At 53.5% G+C, this 19,356-nt stretch overlaps 3 protein-coding genes and 1 non-coding gene across 9 annotated transcripts in view; 1 reads left to right on the forward strand and 3 right to left on the reverse strand.

The window, feature by feature from the left end:
• Positions 1-1,897: 1,897 nt before the first annotated feature.
• RANBP1 (RAN binding protein 1) lies at positions 1,898-9,461 on the reverse strand. The gene is made up of 6 exons (XM_036276175.1): positions 9,272-9,461; positions 7,916-8,052; positions 5,636-5,793; positions 3,605-3,733; positions 2,712-2,777; positions 1,898-2,151 (listed from the first exon to the last, which is right to left on the reverse strand). The coding sequence occupies exons 1-6, from the start codon at positions 9,284-9,286 to the stop codon at positions 2,027-2,029; spliced, it is 630 nt and encodes a 209-aa protein (XP_036132068.1). The 5' UTR covers positions 9,287-9,461; the 3' UTR covers positions 1,898-2,026.
• On the reverse strand, positions 2,536-2,661 carry LOC118640477. The gene has a single exon (XR_004961392.1). It is a non-coding gene; the product is annotated as a small nucleolar RNA SNORA77 (small nucleolar RNA).
• A 276-nt stretch (positions 9,462-9,737) lies between the features above and the next one.
• Positions 9,738-14,433, forward strand: TRMT2A (tRNA methyltransferase 2 homolog A). Of its 2 annotated transcripts, none has more exons than XM_036276173.1 (12): positions 9,738-9,959; positions 10,217-10,764; positions 11,009-11,117; positions 11,386-11,567; positions 11,771-11,885; positions 11,983-12,098; positions 12,172-12,283; positions 12,808-12,930; positions 13,147-13,222; positions 13,490-13,606; positions 13,762-13,858; positions 13,974-14,433. In XM_036276173.1, the coding sequence occupies exons 1-12, from the start codon at positions 9,936-9,938 to the stop codon at positions 14,203-14,205; spliced, it is 1,851 nt and encodes a 616-aa protein (XP_036132066.1). In that variant the 5' UTR covers positions 9,738-9,935; the 3' UTR covers positions 14,206-14,433. The 2 variants fall into 2 exon arrangements, with proteins under 2 accessions (XP_036132066.1, XP_036132067.1); XM_036276174.1 differs by lacking the exon at positions 9,738-9,959 and adding an exon at positions 9,998-10,044.
• A 1,831-nt stretch (positions 14,434-16,264) lies between these two features.
• DGCR8 (DGCR8 microprocessor complex subunit) overlaps positions 16,265-19,356 on the reverse strand; it is a 41,227-nt gene continuing 38,135 nt past the window's right edge. For all 5 annotated transcript variants that reach the window (XM_036276170.1, XM_036276171.1, XM_036276172.1 and 2 more), the window contains 2 exons: positions 18,099-18,212; positions 16,265-17,065 (listed from right to left, as the gene is read on the reverse strand). In XM_036276170.1, the coding sequence (XP_036132063.1) occupies positions 16,982-17,065; positions 18,099-18,212 (198 nt within the window). In that variant the 3' untranslated portion in view covers positions 16,265-16,981. The remainder of the gene's footprint in view (positions 17,066-18,098; positions 18,213-19,356) is intronic.

A 19,356-nucleotide genomic window follows, 5' to 3' on the forward strand; every position in this document is an offset into this window, starting at 1 on the left:
CCCACTCACAGGAAAGAAAATGTTGTAGGTCATCTTATCTCTTCCCTAATACTGTTAGCACCTCAGTTCTGGCTTATCATCATCACCTCTGTGTCACAGGGAGCCCACCTGAAAATACACTAGCTGGGCCCTGGCTGGTTTAGCTCTACCGGTTAGAGTGTCAGCATGCAGACCAGAGAGTCCGGATTCCGTTCCCACTAAGGGCACGTACCTTGGTTGCAGTTTGTCTCTGCCCCGGTTGGGGTCGTGTCGGTGGCAACCACTTGGTGTGTCTCTCTCACATCAATGTTTCTCTCTCTCTCTTCCCCCCTCTCCCTCCTACTCTATCTGAAGATACATACAAAAATGTCCTCAGGTAAGGATAAATAAATACACTAGCTGGGGGCAGGGGGAGGGGGGAGTTAAAGGAACCCCTACTGGCATCCTTGCATGTCTCCCTTTGCAGCATGTTCTGCAGTTAACAGCGGCATATTTAAATGTGTCACAGCACTACTCTGTCCTCCACCAATTCTGAGGGCCTTTCCCCATTTGGAAATACATCTCCTCGCCCCCAAAGGGGAAGTTAGCCTGGGGTTTTACATCAAGTGGGGAGTTTATCTTTTATTGGAGCCCAAAACAATGTTAAACATCCATTCTGTGCTGAAGACCTTTCGCATACTGCATCCAACAGAGGGCTCACAGGGAAAGGACATCTGCCCTTCACAGCATCACAATTCCAATTTAAGAGCAGTGAGGTGCACATGTCCCTCCTTGGGTGGGAAAAACCACTGCACCACCACCGACCCGTGCCCTGGGGCCTAAGGCTACATAACAAAGCTGGCCAGTGAAATCTTCAGTTTTAAAACAAGAGTGGCTTCCTTTGGAGGTGCATCACCCAATGACCAAGGACAAAAAGTTTAAACTGGACAAACGTCACAGGATACACAGGGCCCAGCTAGTAGACTCAGCCACACTAAAAAGCACCTCTGGCAGGTGGTGATGGCAAACAGCCACTCTGGGTCAACCCAAATGTGTTCCTCCCCTGCTGGAGGATGGGGAGGCCACAGCTCCTCAGAGCCGTGGTTATCTTCCCAGGAACACATCACAAATGAGACGAGCTTTCAAAGGCCTGCCCACATACTAAAAACCCTTCTCTTCTATGTAGGATGTCTACAGAGGCTGCCCACCTACAAGACAAACCCCCAAATGGCACTAGCCCATTCGCATTCACGAAAGCATCCTTTTATTTAAAGCTATTGCAGATGCCCACGATTCCACCCAGGTGGAGATGCCGAGAGCAAGGGGACGATGGGATGGTTTTCTCGGATGGCGGTGCAGCCAAGCCCCGCTGATGCACTGCAACAGACTGGATGTGCGTGCCATGGGACTGGCCTTTCTCTAGCTGAGGGCCGACCAAAGACAGCCTGGCCAAAGTCTGGAGACCAGCTTGGTCTCCTTGTACCAAAGCCAAGTAATGTGGTGGTCTCCTCTCTCTTCCCCAAAGGCAAAAAGAAAAAAATATTCTACCTACTCCTCACCAGGGCAAAGGCACATGAGGTCTTCAGGAGGCAGAGCACCCAGCACTGATCTCCCCCAGCCCAGCTACCCCACTAGCACTGGCTCAGGCATACCACAGTGGCCAACAGCAGCCCAAAGTCCATGATAGGACAAGTATGAAAAGCAGGGTCAGACCCAGAATCCCACCCCAACCCCTGCAGCCAGCAGGAACCCACACAGCTGCCAGGACAGGGCCATGAAGGTTTCCAATGAGTTGTTTATTCACTATTTTTGATGACTATAAATAAGTGTTTCCACTATGGAAAAGAAAGTTAGCACAGTACATTTTCATGACTGGGGAATGGATTTTCTGAAGTCATCTTCAATAGGGCAAAAACTTAGAAAAAAAACCACCTGAATGTTGGAATTCAGTTCTTTATATAAAGTCCCTTGTAAAAACAAAACAGAATAAAAACAAACCGAAAAGGGGCAGGGCAAAATTTTAAAAAAAGGAAAAGAAAGGAAGGAACAGAAAACAAGGGCAGAGGACTTATTGCTTCTCCTCAGCTTTCTCCTTGGTCTCCTCGTCTTCGGACTCCTTGCTCTCCTCCTTTACCGAAAGAGCTTCTAGCTTTTCAGCCACTTTCTCTGCATTATCGTTTTTGCCCAATCCTCCTAAAACACAGGAGAGCACAGTAAGCACACAGAAGCCCCACTCTCCCCAGCCCATGCTGCAGCTAGATGCATCTGCCTTGTGGGAGCCTGGGACACTCCCACAGGACAGGATGCCATTCAACTGTGTGCCTTCAGGGTCACCCAAATAAACATGCACTCATGCCTGAGACCTCGGTCAGTCTGCTCAGTTATGTCTGGTCACTTGCTATGGCAACCATTATCAGACCCTGAATAAGCACATGACCACGGGGACCTCGCAAAGCCCATTCAGCCTCTATAGGGTTCTGCTCAGATACCATGACTTGACCTCCTGTCCAAGTGCCACAAGGCCAGGCCAGTGAGCACGCACTTGGAGCTTGGATGGCTAGCTCACTCCCCAGGAAGCACAGTGTCCCTGGGCAGCTGCATCACCCTTGACAGGTCAAGGTCGTCACAGTACCCTGGAATGTTTCTGTGACAGACAAAAAAAGCACCCGCCTGAAAATGCAGCCGGGTACAGAGTGAATCTGCAAGGAGCCCCCCACCCCCATCCCACCCCACCCCACCCATGAACACATTACCTTTCTTTTCTCTCTCTTCGATCTCTTTCCTGCATTCTTCAAACTTTGTTTTGAATTTCTGTGCATCTGTGCGGAATGAAGAGACTTCCTCAGAACCCCGAGCAGTGAAGGGGACAAGTCCAACAAGTCTGAAGAGCCAGGACTCATTAAGGGCCCGTCCCATGGCCATTCTGACCTAAGACAAGCTGAGCTATCTAACATGACCCTGGGCCCACTTTTGCCCAGACTGTGCAGTGACTCTTTCTCAGATCCCTCACAAGGCTAGTGGCTACGCTAGGCTGTCTCCTTCCATCTGACTTTGGGCACAGCAACACAGCGTGGTGGCCTCATGCAACCAAGGACCAGGGGCCTCCTCACCAGGTACTCTGCTCTCCACTCATGCTGGAAGTAGCCACCGGACAGGCCCCATTCTTACAGCAGAGGTCCACTCAGCACCAAATGGTGAGTTACTAGGAGGCTGAGCCTGCACCCACCCAACTTCTCCAGGGCCCACTGGGCACAGCTTTTGACCATCTGGGCTGGAAAGACACCCAAGCAGGGGAGAAGTCGGCTTGGGCCTATGGATCTTCACACAGCCCCTGCTGGCACCTAGGTGATGGTAAGGGGAAACCAGCTGGTGCAACCTCCTTTGAAGTTAAGAGGGAAATGCACTGCTCGTGCACTCAGTCTGGGAGTGGCCTTGAGGGTACACAGCTTGGCTGCACTTAAATCCCTTCCTTGAGGGGCCACCAGACAGCAAGGCAGTAACAGTCCCCACCACAGCTTCCCAATTACAATTATGGTAAATTCTCCCTGCAAAGCAATAGTGTTTCTGCTTACAATGAAACTGCTATACTGTAAAATAGGTGGCAGCACTCAGACCAGTCCAGAGGCCCACCCACCCTTCTGCTTACTTTCAGCATTGAGGAAGCGGATGGCCAGCAGCTCCGGCTTGGGACGCTCGTCAGCAAAGTCAGCGTGGGTGTTCCAGACCCAGGCACGGTCACTGCCTGCATTTGGCTTCAGCTCCATCATTGGCGTGACTGGGGGAGAAGCCCCATGAGGACAATGCCCACTGCCACACAGCCAACGTACCACCCTGGGCCATGCCACCGCAGAACTGCAGTCCTGGTCACCAACCCAAGGTCCCATTTTGGGCAAAACAGGGATGATTTGGGGCGATCTGGAATTTACCCAAACCTCTTTTTAAATACCCCATGTTCACTTATAACCAGGAACACCCTAAATCTGGGAGCAGGGTGGCCTGCTCCCTGACCATGAAGACACCTTGGTGAGGGTCTCCAATCCCAATGCAGACAAAGGCTCCGAAGCCAATGTAGCCAATCACATCTAGCTCCTTGTCACAGCCTCCAGGTCTGGGACAGACGTGGGCAAAATGACAAGCAGACCCAGCCCTTCCTGTGAAGGGCATCTATTACATGGCTGTGGCCACACTCTGCTACACTATTGGGGACCTGGCCCACTGGGAGGTGTGCATCAGCAGAGGGCCAGAAGCTGGGAAGTGGGATGATCACTCAGAAAGGTGCAATCAGACCAACACAACCAATCTCAGCCATGTACTATCCAGGGAGACTAGCGGGGAGGCATGAGGCCAACAGAAGTGGGCACCAAGAGGCTTGTGACATGGTCACATGCCATGGAAGACATGGCCATGGCCTGGACTAAGCAGACCTACCCCATCTCTTCAGGCTCTATGCAGACAAGGGAGACCAGCTCCCCAAATAGAAGCACCCCCAGTGCTACGCCCAGCAGTATACCAGTGGCAAAGGTCTCCAGGAATGTGGGACAGCCGATGCTCAGCCCTGGGCAACATCACAATCATCACCCAATCGCCATTCAGATGACTGGCAAGCCTGTGTGCTGTACAGGGCATGCACAGCCTTCTCCCACCATCAAACACATGGTCCATCAAGGGCCTATGGTGTGCACCAGGCCCAAGACTCACTTGCAACTCACATGGAAGTGACCCAGTAACCGGGCAAGGCTCAAAAAAAGCACAGGTGAAAGGAAGACCCCTGAGGAAGCAGGAAGCAGTTCAAATTGGGCTGGCAGGCAAGGACCAGGGCAGAGACAAGACTACGATGTGGAGATGTGTGCACAGAGGCCGAATGTGGCATAAGGAGGACCCAACCACCCTCAGGGCCTCTGCAAGCCCACTCATCCTTCCGCATCATCCTTGAGAGCCATTTCACTCTGATTCCTGCCAGCAGTCACCCTGTGAGCACAGATGAGGGGCTCTGCCCTGTCAGACACACATTACACCCAGAAATGCAGTACAGCCCTGGATCAGGAACGGAGCCCAGGACATGTTGGCTTCCAAAAACATATATACTCAGAGCACTGCATAATAGGCCGGCAGTCAAGAGACTGATGTGGCCCAGAAGCCAGGCCTTGTGCGGCTAACCCTGCCCACGCTTGTGAAGCTCCACAGGTGCCAAGAATGAGGCAGCCACCTTCTCCCCACCCCGTTCCAATCCCATGTCCCCCACAAGGGACACCATGTGGGGACAGAACACAGCAAAGGGTGGGAAGGCTGCTACCCAGGCACTTCACACACAGATGCACATGAGCACACATACAAACGCACTCACACGCCCTTAGGCCGAGCCTGGTTCCGAGGCCACACTGGGGCTCTGCCTCCATCCCGCTTGGTCCCACCTGCCCAGTCTCCACACCCCCGAGGGCTATAAGCTTCTCTGCAGGTCTGCTCTGAGTTCTGAGGCACGTTGGAAAACCTCATTTCCTATTTTAAATTAAAAAACAAAACAAAACAAAAACAAAAAACACACACTGTGAACGTGCACTCCACATAATAGTACACTCCTGGGTTCTCAGTGCAGTCCTGAAAGCAGGCTGCCTAAAGGGCGAAGCTGTCCCGATGCAGTGTCGGGACTCAATAAAAACAGACACCTGAGGTCACCTACTATAGTGGTTGGCGCATATCTTCAAGGTCTTGTCCCTCCTCATGAGGAGGCGGATGGTCCCCTTTTCCTTATGCTTCAGAAGCTTGACGTCACCAGTGCCTCGTTCCTTCCATTCTGGGAGATCGTTCTCTGAAGCAAATCGAAACAGCTTTGCCCGCCTTCAAGAAAAGCCATTAAGCGAGAGCTTAGACACATAAAAAAGGTAACAGATAAGTCAAACACTTGCTTGGGAAAAAAGTACTTATTTTCTGGGTGTTAAACAAATAGCTGTATCTGATGTCTCTATACCTTTTCCTTTCTTTGCACTCAAAGAAATACAAGCCAAAATGTCACCAAAAAAGCAAAAGAGCAAAAAAGCAAATTCCAAGTTTTAACTTGACAGTAAGAATAAAAGATTTCTAGTCACATTTTCGGACAGAAAAACCTGACCCCTCAGCAAAGTAGCTCACCTGAGTCTGCTGGGCATGTCTGTGAACATGGTGCAGGGGCTTCCTGGTGCCCTGTAGGGCCACAGGGACAGCATGGAAGCAGGTGGAGGCCAACGACCCCTGCCCTCCACAGGGTCAACCCTCCCCTCAGCTGTGAGATGCCCCCTATGCTTCCCCAGCCCCTAACAGGCCACCAGGCTGATCCGATACACTGCCTTTCTGCCCAGTACAGCACCTAAGCAAGGCCCCCACCCCAGTCCTGAGCCCAGCAGTCCTGCCCTTGGGATCAGGCTGACATCTTCCCATCACCACCAACCACGCCTGCCCTTTAGCTTCCCCACAAGACCCCAGCTCTGCTGATCCCTTTTCTGCAGAACATTCTGCTCTCTCCTCCAAAACTCAAATGTTAAGGGAGACCGCTTCTCACAAGGATGCCCCGAGGGCTTTGACCAAGAGCCCCAAGGGCCCAGATACAAAGGTCAGACTTGCTGACCTTACTTCCCTCAGGAAAGGCCTGTCTCTAGGATACCAGGAGCACCTCCCAACCCCACAGGGACAAGGAGGTGACAGCATAGTACCACCAGCAGTCCCCACTATTAGGAGGAGCCAACCCCTGGCTGCAGTATCATTTCTGGACAAAGCAGAGAACCAGTGTCTTCAGGGAGACGCCCACCTTCTGAAACCAAAGGAGCACATGCATCTTTCCTTTCCCAGGCCCTTGAGAGTTGTGGGGACCTGTTCTCCCCAGGCTCCCTTCCTTACAGGGAGGGATCCCAGTGTTGGGTGACTGTCTCTGCTCCCCTGTCCCCACCCAAAGCAAAGCACTCAAACCATAACCCAGTATCTTGGATGGGTTTGAAAGGGGGTGGGGAAGTTTCACAAGCTTGGACAGAGGAAACACTATACCCAATTCCCATTAACTTGTAGCATTTCCTGAAATTAAGAATGCACCCATCAGGCCACAGGTCACACTTTGTCACAGATATCTTGACAACACTGCTTCAAAACAACACAAAAGACCCCCCACATCCCCCCAAAACACCAACCCTGCAACTCTGTAAGCTTCTCACTGAAGACACTAAGAAGCACAATCACAGTCATTTTAAAAATCTAGTCTCAGTAACTATACCACCACCCACCCTATGCATAATTCTAGGCATTATTTTGTGCATTAAAAACAATCAATCAGGGACTCATAAGCTTCAGACTGCCAAAATCCATATACAAAATAATAATAAAAAAGACAGACTCCCTGCTCAACTAGGGGAAAAGGGGCTGTGGGATTTGGTGGGGCATGGGGGGATGCACCTTTGTGGACTGAGGAGCAGCAACAGGACACCAGGGAGTGCCTGTGCCCTCCACATCATGGAGCAGCAGGGGCATCTAGTAATAAGTTATGTAATAAGTGGGTTCTAATAACAGCCTTGATTAATCATCACACAATTCCAGGCCCTTTTTTTCAATAACACACATTTTTTAAAAATTATCATTATTCTTTAATCCTCACCCAAGGATATTTTTACATTTATCTTTAGACAGAACTGGAGAAAGGGAGGAAGGAAGAGAGAAACATCGACGTGAAAGAGACACATGGATTGGTTGCCACCCAAAAAACCCCAACTGGGGCCAGGGACAAATCACAACCAAGGTACGTGCCCTTGGCCGCAATCGAACCCGGGTCTCTCTGGTCTGCGGGTGACGCTCTTACGTTGAGCCACACCAGCCAGGGCCCAGGCCCTTTCTTCAGCCTCAGTCCAACTTAAGGTCAGGCCAAGACCTTGGCACCCATAAAAAGCATAAATTCCGTCTTAATCTAAAGATATTTATTTCTGAAACAAGATCAGTTACTTACATTTTAAAAAGCTCCTCTTCATCTTCTTCCAGCGTTTTAATTTCTTGCTCAGGAAGAGAAACTATAGGCTCAAACTGAGGGTCGTGGTTGGACTCGTCTGCATTCTCGGTGGAGGTATCATGGTCCTCATGGATGTCCTATGGAGGGAGGTGTGGAGAGTTGACTGGCGGTGAGCCTGGCCTCACCCCAAAGCAAGAGATTAAGCCTACAGCCTTTCACACTAAGAAAGGTTTGCCTGTCTGTCCAGCACAGTGAGACAGACTGGGCTTCAGCACCCTCCCCTAGATGCATCAATCACATCTGACTGGGGTTCCTAAAACTCACCCACCTAGTAACCAAGTGGCCTGGGAAAAACTGCCCCATTTCTTTGAGCCTGTGTCCTCATCTGTAAAATGCAGGTAATGATACTTCCAAATTTTGATTAAAAGACACAATAATAGACGAAAGAGGGCCATACAGCCCTTTGAGATTTTACTGGTTGAGTAAAATGTGCTCTTGCTTAAGAAAAAGTTGGGACTGCCAGTTTTCACAAAGACGTAACAGTTCTGTCAGCAACTTAATCTTGGCTTGGAAATTAAGTTAAAAGAAATCATACAAATAAGAGCCACAAAATTCTGGTCTAGTTTAGAGAATTACAAGGCACAAAGGATCTTATTTTAGGTTCGAGTCATACAGAACACGTGGCTTGATTATCTATAAAACTATAAGAAACCCGGACACTTCATTACCAGATTCAAGCCGAAAAAGAAAAGATAAGCAAGCCTTCGCTGCTTTCCTTGGTTGGGCAGCACTGCGGCTCCATCGGGGCCAGCTCAGCAGAACAAGACACCCGCTGCCAACAAAGCCGCCCCAACCCCGGCTTGGCGCGTCCAGACACCCCCCCCCCCCCCCCAGGAACGCGAGAGCTTCCGCCGCAGAGGCCTGTGGCGGCCGAAACTAAGGCAGAATGAATGAAGTGCTGCGTAGACAACGGGAGGGAGGGATGCACGATCTTGGTAGGAAGCCTGCAAGTGGGCCGTGCCGGAGGAAACCGGCCGCCTGCCCTGCGTCCTAGGCTAGCGGTGAAGTGGACAGGATACCAAGCAGCTCCGGCGGTGGGGCCGCCCCAAGGTCGCGTGGGCACCCTGCAGCCCCGGGCCCGAGCCCGCACCCCCAGGTCCTGCGCGTACTGGCCCCAAAGATCTCGAGTCCCCAGGCCGCACTCCCCACAGCCCGACCCTGGGCCACACAGACCCGCAAGCGCCAAGACCGCAGGCCAGCGGGGGTTGGCGGCAACGGCGCGGGCCGCCCACGTGGCCGCCGATACTAGCATCGGTCCCTGGCCCCCGCCCATTACACGCCCGGGCCCAGCCGCACCTTTGCGGCCGCCATGGCGGCGCGGCGGCGAGAGCGGCGCGGCTGGCTTGGTCGTCGCTGTCTCCGGGGCCTCTCAGCAGCTACTCGTAGCTCCTTCACTCCGCGTCTGGCGCCGGCGCCTCCCGCCCGCCCGCTCTCTTTCCTCCGCCCAGCGACCCGAACCCTGACCCCTGACCCCGGCGGCGGGAAACGCGCCGCGATTCAAAACCAGTGCAGCTTTATTGGCTCAGGCGACGGACATTCTCATTGTCCGGCCCGCCCCGTGCTTCCCGCCAAAACGCTGGCGGCGCATGCCCGGCCTTCCCGGCAGCCAGAGGAGCATGCGCTCCCGACGGCCCTCGCGCGCACTTCCGCCTCTCGGCAGCGCGCGGTCCTCGGACTTGAGAGAGCCGGAGCCAGATGCCGGCGCGCGGCGATGACGTAGCCGGAAGCCAGGATGATAGAGACGCACCACCTTGTCCGCCTGCATGCGCTGTGCCACTGAACAGCCGCAGGCGAGGCGAGTGGCTGGCGCGAGCCTCTGGCTGGCAGGAGGTGCACCCCGTGCTCGAGACCGGGACCTGAGACCCGAGGTTTCGAGTCCGCGGCCTCGGGGCGTCAAACCCTTGCCTTGAGAGCCCAGGGAGAGGCGGTGAAGGCGGCCCTCAATCCAGGGACCCGGACGATGAATGACAACCTCAACAACGAAGTAAAGTGAAAGGAGATCCTGGCGAGCGACGCGGGGCGGGGATGGTGGACTTATTGGAAGGGGATACCAAGAAGATGGGAGCTTGGTGGGGAATCCTTGGGGATGGGAGAGGAAGGGAGTGGAGGGTGATGATGATAGAAACCGGTGGGGCTGGGTGTAGGATGCACGAATGGAGGACTGGATGTGAGGCGAGGAAGCCTGGGCGTTTGGGACCCAGAGTCCATCCCTCATCCCAGCCCCTGCCTGTCCCCACACAGGGCCCCCGGCCAATGGAGGGCTGTGACCAGGACAGCAGCAGTGCCCTGGGCATCTCTGCAGCCCCAGCCCCACACAAGGAGGAAGGGGCTGGAGTAGCTGCAAAGTCAGAGCCTCAGCCTGGGCTCTACAGCTACATCAGGGACGACTTGTTCACTTCAGAGATCTTCAAATTGGAGCTGCAGAACGTGCCACGCCACGCAAGCTTCAGTGATGTCCGGCGCTTTCTGGGCCGCTTTGGCCTGCAGCCCCATAAGACCAAACTCTTTGGCCAACCTCCTTGTGCCTTTGTGACATTCCGCTGCGCTGCTGAACGGGACAAGGCCTTGCGTGTGCTACACGGTGCCCTCTGGAAGGGCCGCCCTCTCAGCGTGCGCCTGGCCAGGCCCAAGGCTGATCCTATGGCCAGGAAGAGGCAGCGTGAGGATGAGGGTGAGCAGCAGGCCACATGCGTAGCTGATGTAGTGACCCCTCTTTGGACTGTACCGTATGGTGAGCAGCTTGATCGAAAGCGGCTGGAATGTGAACAGGTGCTGCAGAAGCTGGCCAAGTGAGTGTGGGCAGTCACTCCCTTGACACCGGAGCTCTGTTCAGTTCCATGCTTGTTCAGCTCTACCTGTGCTCTGTACAGACACCCTTGGCATCTACACAGGCTCTTGGGGAGCTAGCCAGTAAGATTCCTGTGTTACCAGTGGGGTCCAAAGGGAGGGGCCCAGGTGCCTGGGCTTTTGGAGAGTTGAGATGGATTGGGGATGGTGGGCTGAGTCTAACCCTGATTCCACTTCACTCTACAGGGAAATTGGAAGCACCAACCGTGCCCTCCTACCCTGGCTGCTCTCACAGAGGCACAAGCACAACAAAGCCTGCTGCCCACTAGAGGGGGTCAGACCATCACCCCAGCAGGTCAGGCCCACAAACCTTGACCCTGTGCTCTCAAAGAAGCTATCCTCACCCATTCCTCCTCCTGCTTTGCATTTACTGCTCGTGTTGGTCATGAGACTGCTAATTGTTGTCAGTCTTATCCCCTGGATTGTCACATCCTGTGGGGGATCTGGGGCATCTCACACATTGCCACCTCCCACTCACTCATGGTGGTTCCTTCCATGCACAAGTGGTAGACTGCCAGGGTAAGGTCAGCTGTCTCTCTCTGCCTCCCTCCACTCACCTGCAGACCGAGTATCGAAACAAGTGTGAGTTTCTGGTGGGCGTCGGGGTGGACGGGGAGGACAACACTGTCGGCTGCCGGCTAGGAAAGTACAAGGGCGGGACATGTGCTGTGGCAGCCCCCTTTGACACCGTGCACATCCCTGAAGCCACCAAGCAGGTGGTGAAGGCCTTTCAGGAGTTTATCCGGTGAGGACTTGTGGCTGGGTTGAGGGCTCTGGGATGTTCTGATGGTCTAATAGCACAAAGCCTGGGTCCTGCTGGGGAAAGGGGCGGGGGGGGGGGGGGCTGCTATTATGGTGTCCTGGTGGGTGTGGCTGAAGGAGAGAGCAGGGAGACCCAATTCTGACCAATAGATGCTGGAGACTCAGGGCTGCTTATGGCTTCCACAGGTCTACTCCGTACTCGGCATATGACCCAGAGACATACTCAGGCCACTGGAAGCAGCTGACAGTGCGCACCAGCCGCCGCGGCCAAGCTATGGCCATTGCCTACTTCCACCCTCAGGTCTCAGGCTGTGTGGCCCTGCTGGGGGAAGGTGTCCCATCCAGAGTGTGTTGCATGTAACATAGCCTTACAGGGCCTTTTCTATTTTCTTCTGCAGAAACTGAGCCCTGAGGAGCTGGCAGAACTGAAGGCCGCCTTAGCACAACATTTCACAGTGGGGCCGGGCAAGGCCAGCGGGGTGACCTGCCTCTACTTCGTGAAGGAGGGACAGCGGTAAGGAGTCTGGATGGGAAAGTGAATTGGATACTTTAGGGCTGGTGACACTAACTGACCCCACCCCCCACAGAAAGACTCCCAGCCAAGAGGGCCTGCCCCTGGAGCACGTGGCTGGGGACCAGTACATCCATGAAGACTTGCTGGGGTTGACCTTCCAGATTTCTCCTCATGCCTTTTTCCAGGTAGCCCAGAGATTCCTGGGGATCATAGACACAGAGAGGGGGGCCTGATGTGATACCAGGACATAATTGGGACAGCAGGCTAGGGTAGGCGACAAGTTGTTAGCCTACAAAAGTCTGAGGAAGAGCATTTATGCAGGGAAGCCACAAGGGCCGTGAGGTAGGAAACTGCACTAACTAGATCTTTGTGATAACCCTGCTGGAGAGTTGAATGTGAGTAGTGGGATTTGGGGTGACTCCAGGGGTCTGTCTGGTGAAGTCTTCCATGCCTGATGCTACTGGGGGTAGAGGGGGTACCAGCATCAAGTTGCTTTTAAAGCCAGAACCCTGGGTGAGGTTCCCAGTATCTTGTGGATGAAGGGGCAGTTGGAGGACTAGCCCCAGAGTGTTTAGGCAGTTAGAGGTAAAGGGGTGGGATCAGGTGTACCCTAGGGGATGCAGGCACTTGGTGGGTGCTGCAGGAGGGGAGGCTTACTTGGGCAATGGGGCTGCTTTCACATTCCGGGTCATGCTGGCACACCCTCCAGGTGAACACCCCAGCTGCTGAGGTGCTCTATACAGTCATCCAGGACTGGGCCCAGCTGGACACGGGGAGTACAGTGCTGGATGTGTGCTGTGGCACTGGCACCATTGGCCTGGCCCTGGCCCGGGTGAGCCCTCCTGCCCACCCTAGTTGAGGATGCCCTCCCCCAACCCTCCCATCCACCCTTGTGCTATCACCACTTTGTGACCCCCTCCTCCAGTGACCCCCACCCTGTCTCAGATCCTCTTCTACTCCCCACAATGCATCCTGCTACTCTCTTCCCCAAGAAGTCCCTGGGGTGGTGCAGGGCACCATAAGCCTATATACCCTTTCCTTGATTCAGAAGGTGAAGAGAGTTGTGGGGATTGAGCTGTGCCAGGAGGCTGTGGAGGATGCTCGGGTGAATGCCCACAACAATGGTGAGAGCCAGTGCACCACATAACGGAGTCCCCCCTGGAACCCTACATGGCTTTTAGGGTGGGTGGGGGTATAACACAAACTAACGGGAGAAGGCAAAACAGGGCCCCTACTATGCACTCATGATACCTGGAGCTGCCCGATGGGGAAAGAAGTAAGCTACCTGGCTAAGGCACCTCTGGTCAGGGGCTTCAGGACATCAGGCAGCTTGGCAGGCCCTGTTGGGCAGGGCGTCCTGAGTCCCAACAGGGTTGCTGTCCCTTCTGCAGAGTTGAGCAATGTTGAGTTCCACTGCGGAAGGGCTGAGGACCTGGTGCCTGCCCTGGTGAGCAAGCTGGCCTCCCAGCAGCTCATTGCCATCCTAGATCCACCACGCGCCGGCCTGCGTGAGTACCCTCCATTTGGGGGTGGTACAGAGAAAGGGCAGTGACATCTGGGTAGCACACCAGGCTGTGCAGCCTCAGGCCTGATGTCCACATCCACTGGGCCCCCATCTTCTCTTTGAGGTGGGGACCCTCCCTTGAGGAATCTACCTCCTTAGATTCCAAAGTGATCCTGGCCATCCGCAGAGCTGAGAACCTCAAGCGGCTCCTGTACGTCTCCTGCAACCCCCGGGCAGCCATGGGCAACTTTATAGAGTGAGTGTGAGGTGGGGGATTGGGGTGGAATGGGGCCAGCACCCAGCCCCATGCCCCCCCTCCCTAAGGAGTTCGAACTATGTGGCTGACCTTGACTGCTCCCCTCCCACCATAGCCTCTGCAGAGCCCCATCTAATCGGGTGAAGGGCACACCCTTCCGGCCAGTCAAGGCTGTGGCTGTGGACCTGTTCCCGCAGACCCCACATTGTGAGATGCTCATCTTGTTCGAGAGAGTGGAGTACCCCAAAGGCACAGAAACCCTGGAGCCCCAGGACCCTCCAGCCCAGCACTCACCCAGGTCCCCAGGTGATACCCAGCAAGAAGCTGGGCCCTCCCCTCCTTCCTAGGCTTGGAGCAGTGGAAATGAGTTCTTCTAGATCAGGTGCTGGTCTGCATCACAGGGACAGAAACCTCAAGTCCTTGCCTCGCCAAAACACCCAGACCACAGTAACCAACAGGGCACCAGACCCAGCTGTTTGTTCTTCCTGTCCTGTGGGCTGTAGGCTCTTTGCACACAGACACACACATACCCATTGTTTTTAGAACTCTTGGGCCACAAGAACCAGAATAAACAACTACTGAACTACTTATGTTTCTGTGATGAGAAGTCAGAGCTTTGGCACACAGGGGTTCCTTTGCCCCCCACCCCCCACCCCCACTGCAGTGCAAAGGAACAGAGCCAGGAGGACACCTTGGGGATAAGTGTTAAGCCTGAGGCTTACCCTGCCAGCCCTGGGCACAGCCAAGAATTAACCCAGGTAGGGCTGGGTGTTGGGGCAGTTCTCCCAGGCCCTCTGAAGACCAGAAGTCATAGAGGCGCTTGTGTTTTTTTTATGCTTAACACTGGGTAAAAGCAGATTCAGATTTCACAGACAAAAGCCATGTATATGTGGGGTAGAGAGCACAGGGCAGGGAGCTGGCCCTGCCTGCCTAGCCCTCACTTCCCCTGCACTAAAGGAAAGACCCTCAACCTTCTTTCTTCTCCAACTAGCTCTAAACCCTGAAAAGAAGCCACCTCCATAGTGACCGTGGAAGACGCTGGGCTGGGGGTACTGTGAGCAGCAACTGTACCCAGGCCCTTTGGGGACTGCTCCAGAGAGGTTCTGGCAAACAGGGTCCACAAGGCCCCTAGTCTCCCAGTTAGAAAAAAACACCAGTCAAAACCCTTTGGACAGTTTTGTTTTATGTGTCCAGACAATCAAGGGTCACTGTTACAGCCATGGCCCAGCCACCACCTGGAAAGTACATGATGCACAGAGGTGGCATCAGTAGAGGCTCTTTGCCCTCCACCCCTCCACAGCACAGCTGTGTGCACACAACACTCACACCCATACACGGGACAGAGGAAGGATATGTTGGGGTCACAATGAGGCTCACCCACTTCTAGTAACATGTGCACAAAGCTTTGGTTCACAATGGCGCATCTGGCTGTTTTAAGGGCAAACAGTCACAGTCAAATGATTATTCACAGCTGCAGACAGGAGGCAAGACAGAAGCAAGTGTGTAATTACAGCAACTTGATTGAGGATTCTGTTTTATAAAGGTCAACACAGAAGCCAACCTTGGTCACATAGGTGCTGAGGGAAGGATCCACTGGGTGGCCCACAAGGCCAACATTGTCTTCCTGGAAACAAACACCATCCACAAAGGGATGTGGTGGAGGATAGGCACACCCAAAGAACTTAACAATGCAACCCAGTGCTGTGCTCCTGTATCTGGCAGTGTACCATGAGCATGTGACACCCTGAATAGGTGCTAGGAGCAGAAAACGAATGGCTAACCACCACTACCTTGCATGTGGGGACAACCCAGGGCCACATCTACCCCTGCACCTGTCCACAGGGGCCACCTGGAGAGCACAGGCTCTGGTCAGAGGAGTGAGCTGGTTAACATGCCTGGCTGCAGAGGGCGGCTGCCTTTGAAATCCAGTGAAGCTACCGTCCATGTGCTTGCACCAAATCTGGAGAGGAGTGCCAGTTTGTGATCAAGAATGGATTGCACTAAATGTCCTTATTTCCTCTTCTTAAATAAATCCACGTGCTAAAATTCATTGTTTATATCTGCTACGTGATTCCAAATCTATCTCCTACGCACTGTAAAAGTTTCTTTCCAAATGCTAAAACATCATAAAAGCTTTAAAAATTGAAGGGTGGACAGACGGACTTGACTGTGCAAAATCTTTAGTAAAAAGTTGCCCAGAGGCCAGTGAAGGTGAGGGGCCTCAGTGTGAAAGGAGGTGTGTTTTTAGGGTTTTCATTAAGACTTACTCAGGAGGCCCTGGCTGGGTAGCTCGGTTGGTTAGAGCACTGCCCTGATACGCCAAGGTTGCAGATTCAATCCCCAGTCAGGGCACATACAAGAATCAACCAATAAATGCATAAATAAATGGAACAACAAATCAGTGTTTCTCTCTCTCTAAAATCAGTATTTAGGAAAAAAAAAATTTTAAAAGACTCAGATATGTGGACCACACCCCAGCTCAGGGCTTGGACTACAAGCCAAGCAGAGACTTACACTGGCTGAAGAATAATCGCTTTGATGATTTGTCTGTAATCTCTGAAAAATAGTTCTGGTGCTGAAATGTCACTTTAAACCAAAAAGGTATGAAATACTAGTTCTTGTTATAACATTTTCTGGGAAAACACAGGAGGCAGGAAAGGGGAAGGGGTGCCAGCATGTGCCTTCTGACCAGGTCCCTGCAGTGGCACGCAGGAGCCCTGGGCACAGGGCGCCATAGGACTCAGCCATCACTTTCTCATTTCATCTGTCATCCAACTATTATTTCTTGTCAGTGCATGTTACATACTAAAATTCATGAAAACCTTCATAAAATCGTCCGCAGCAAATCCATACGAGCAGAAGTCATCTCCAAGCTCAGCTTCCACATGTGCGGGCAGGCTGTTAATGCTTGAACATGTCCACTCAGATCTGTGGATGACCCAAGGAAACGGTACAGTACAGTACAGTATGTGGCCCTGGCTGTCCCACACACTGGAGCCCCACCCCTCAGACATATGGCTACAGGGGAGGAACTTAGAATGGAGGCAAGAGGCTGCAGAGTGAGCGGCGCGTGATCTCCCCAGCAGCAGAACTGGCAGCCCCCATGCCCGGTCCACCACCTCCTCAAACGTCCACAGTGCACAGGGGCTCGCCACCAGGCTGGGCAGATGCCACAATAGACATCTTGGGCTTCTTCCGTGTCTCTTCCTAGAAAAACAATGAAGGTCAGGGATGCCAGTGAGGTGGAAACATGCTGCAGCCCAGCTTCGGTCAAGAGGCTCCAGAGGGGCATGGGGGACAGTGAACCCAGTAGACGTGCCAGGCAGCCTCTGGAGTAGAAGAGCGCCCATTCTTTGTGATTTCAGGCTGGAAGGAGTAAAGGTCTAAGGAGTGGGCCAGGCATGGGCCTGGATGGGAGGGTCACCCTGGATGCCATCACAGAGTACTACATGAGTCCCCAGGAATCAGGGCACACACTCAAAAGTGAACAGCCAAAGAGATCACAGCCACCAAGGATAAACCACCTGTGTGGGTCTCTCTCCCCACCCTCACCTGAAGGCAAGAGCCAGGCATCCCATGGACCCAAAAGGCCACAAAGACAACAGATACCTCCTCAGGGTTTACAAAGACCCGGGCTGATACCACAACTGAAAAGGTCTGAGCCCAAAGGCCCCCTTTAGGAAGCTGCATGGGGACTGAGCCCTACCTAGGTTCAACTGTTCTGTGAACCATACTCCCACTCAGAACTGCTGAGGACTCCAGAAGGAAGAGGTCCAGGATGGCAGTCTGTCACCCACAAGGAAAAAGAGAAAGGGGAGAGAGAGAGGGAGAGGGGGAGAGAGAGAGAGAGAGAGAGAGAGAGAGAGAGAGAGAGAGAGAGAGAGCGCGCGCGCGCGCGCGTGTGTGTGTGTGTGTGTGTGTGTGTGTTGGGAGGAAGCTGGCCAGTGCTCTGTCCCTGCCCTCAAACAGCCAGCACTGAGTGGGAACCCAGAGTCGGCACACAAGAAACTAGTCCCTTCACAACCACAAGACAGGCTGCCAGCTCTCTAATTTAACTATATAAAATAGTGATTTAGCACAAGTATCATCAATGCTGAAGCTCAAGGAAAAGCAAAGTACCAGAAGCCATTGATGGGCAATTACAGGACAGCTTCCCCCCAAAAACTGCCAGTGTGACACAGCTTGGTACCCTCCCTGGCTTTGGGAGCGAGGGAATGGAGAAACTATGGCCTGTACTCACCCTCTCCTCGGCCAGCCTCTTCATTTCCTCCTGCAGCTTACTCAGGATATGTAGGTTCGGTTTGTTCTTCTTGGCATACTGCTGCAGCTCAATCACGCTCTTGTCTGAGGTCTCCTGGGAAGCACAGCACCTCCATTTCAAGACTGCCCTGGACCCCAGGCCCCACTCTCGTCCTGAGCAGAGAATATTGTACAGTCCATGCTGCTCCCACTGCCTCGTCCTCAGTGGACAGAAAGCCAGAACCTCCTCCCTTCAGAGGACAAAAGAACCCTGGCATTCAGCTATCTCTGTTCCTGCCCAAGCACAACAAGGAAGCTGGACATGGTCTCGAACACAGCTGTCAGCGAGGCACTGACTATGCCCAGAGCCCTCTGACTGGAGTGGTACCCGGGCTGGGAGGCCATCAGCCCCAGCCAGCGAGCTCTCTGCATTTGCAGACTTTCAGTACAAGATCAAACTGTCCTGAGGCCCTCCATCTCTCAGGACAACAGCTATACCCAGGGTGCCAGACCCCACCTGCCCTCCAAAAGCCTCATGCTGGGCTGCACCTGGGCTGAATCCCTCTCCCTCCAGCTTAGGAATGGTTCCTGGCCAGAGGCCAAATTGGGCTTTCTCTCCCTCAATCTTATTACCCCAAGAGGATGCACAGAAGGAAGGCATATACAAAAGGCAGAGTAAGCCCTGGCCGGTTTTGCTCAGTGGTTAGAGCGTCGGCCTGCGGTCCGGAGAGACCCAGGTTCAGTTCCTGCTAAGGGCAGGTACCTCGGTTGCAGTTCGTCCCCAGCCCTGGTTGGGTCGTGTGGGTGGCAGCCACTCGATGTGTCCCTTTCATGTCCATGTTTCTCTCTCTCTCCGTCCCACTCTATCTGAACAAAAAATGGAAAAATGTCCTCGGGTGAGGATAAAAACAAACAAACAAACAAAAACAAAAGGCAGAGTAAGCTTCATCTGCATTGCATCCGTATTTTCTCAACAATACACATCCTGAGGTTCCTCTAAGCACACTGAGGGCCTGTCACCTCCCTCACCCTGCCCTGTCATGCCCAGAGCAGGGGCCTCTTCAGGGATGGTCTGAGGGTCCACAGCATGGTCCTTGGGAGTCACCACCTGTTGTCCCCATGCTCTAACCAACTACTCCTCCACTTACTGGGGTGCTGGATAAGTCAGACCATTTCTGTAAACATCAGGGGAAAACCCAAAAATGTAAACACTCACCTCCCAAAACTTCCCTCCACCCAACAAAGCACATAAACCTAAG

The sequence above is a fragment of the Molossus molossus genome, unplaced genomic scaffold (genome assembly GCF_014108415.1).
Source record: "Molossus molossus isolate mMolMol1 unplaced genomic scaffold, mMolMol1.p scaffold_m16_p_22, whole genome shotgun sequence".
Taxonomy (NCBI): domain Eukaryota; kingdom Metazoa; phylum Chordata; class Mammalia; order Chiroptera; family Molossidae; genus Molossus; species Molossus molossus.

Coding starts and splice junctions, on each gene's coding strand:
- RANBP1 (XM_036276175.1), bottom strand. Junction 2,778..3,604: donor CCGCTTCCTCAATGCTGAAA/GTAAGCAGAAGG, acceptor CATTCCGCACAG/ATGCACAGAAATTCAAAACA. Junction 2,152..2,711: donor CGAAGAGAGAGAAAAGAAAG/GTAATGTGTTCA, acceptor CCTGTGTTTTAG/GAGGATTGGGCAAAAACGAT.
- TRMT2A (XM_036276173.1), top strand. CDS start 9,936: ATGAATGACAACCTCAACAACGAA. Junction 11,568..11,770: donor GCCTTTCAGGAGTTTATCCG/GTGAGGACTTGT, acceptor TGGCTTCCACAG/GTCTACTCCGTACTCGGCAT. Junction 12,099..12,171: donor TTCGTGAAGGAGGGACAGCG/GTAAGGAGTCTG, acceptor CACCCCCCACAG/AAAGACTCCCAGCCAAGAGG.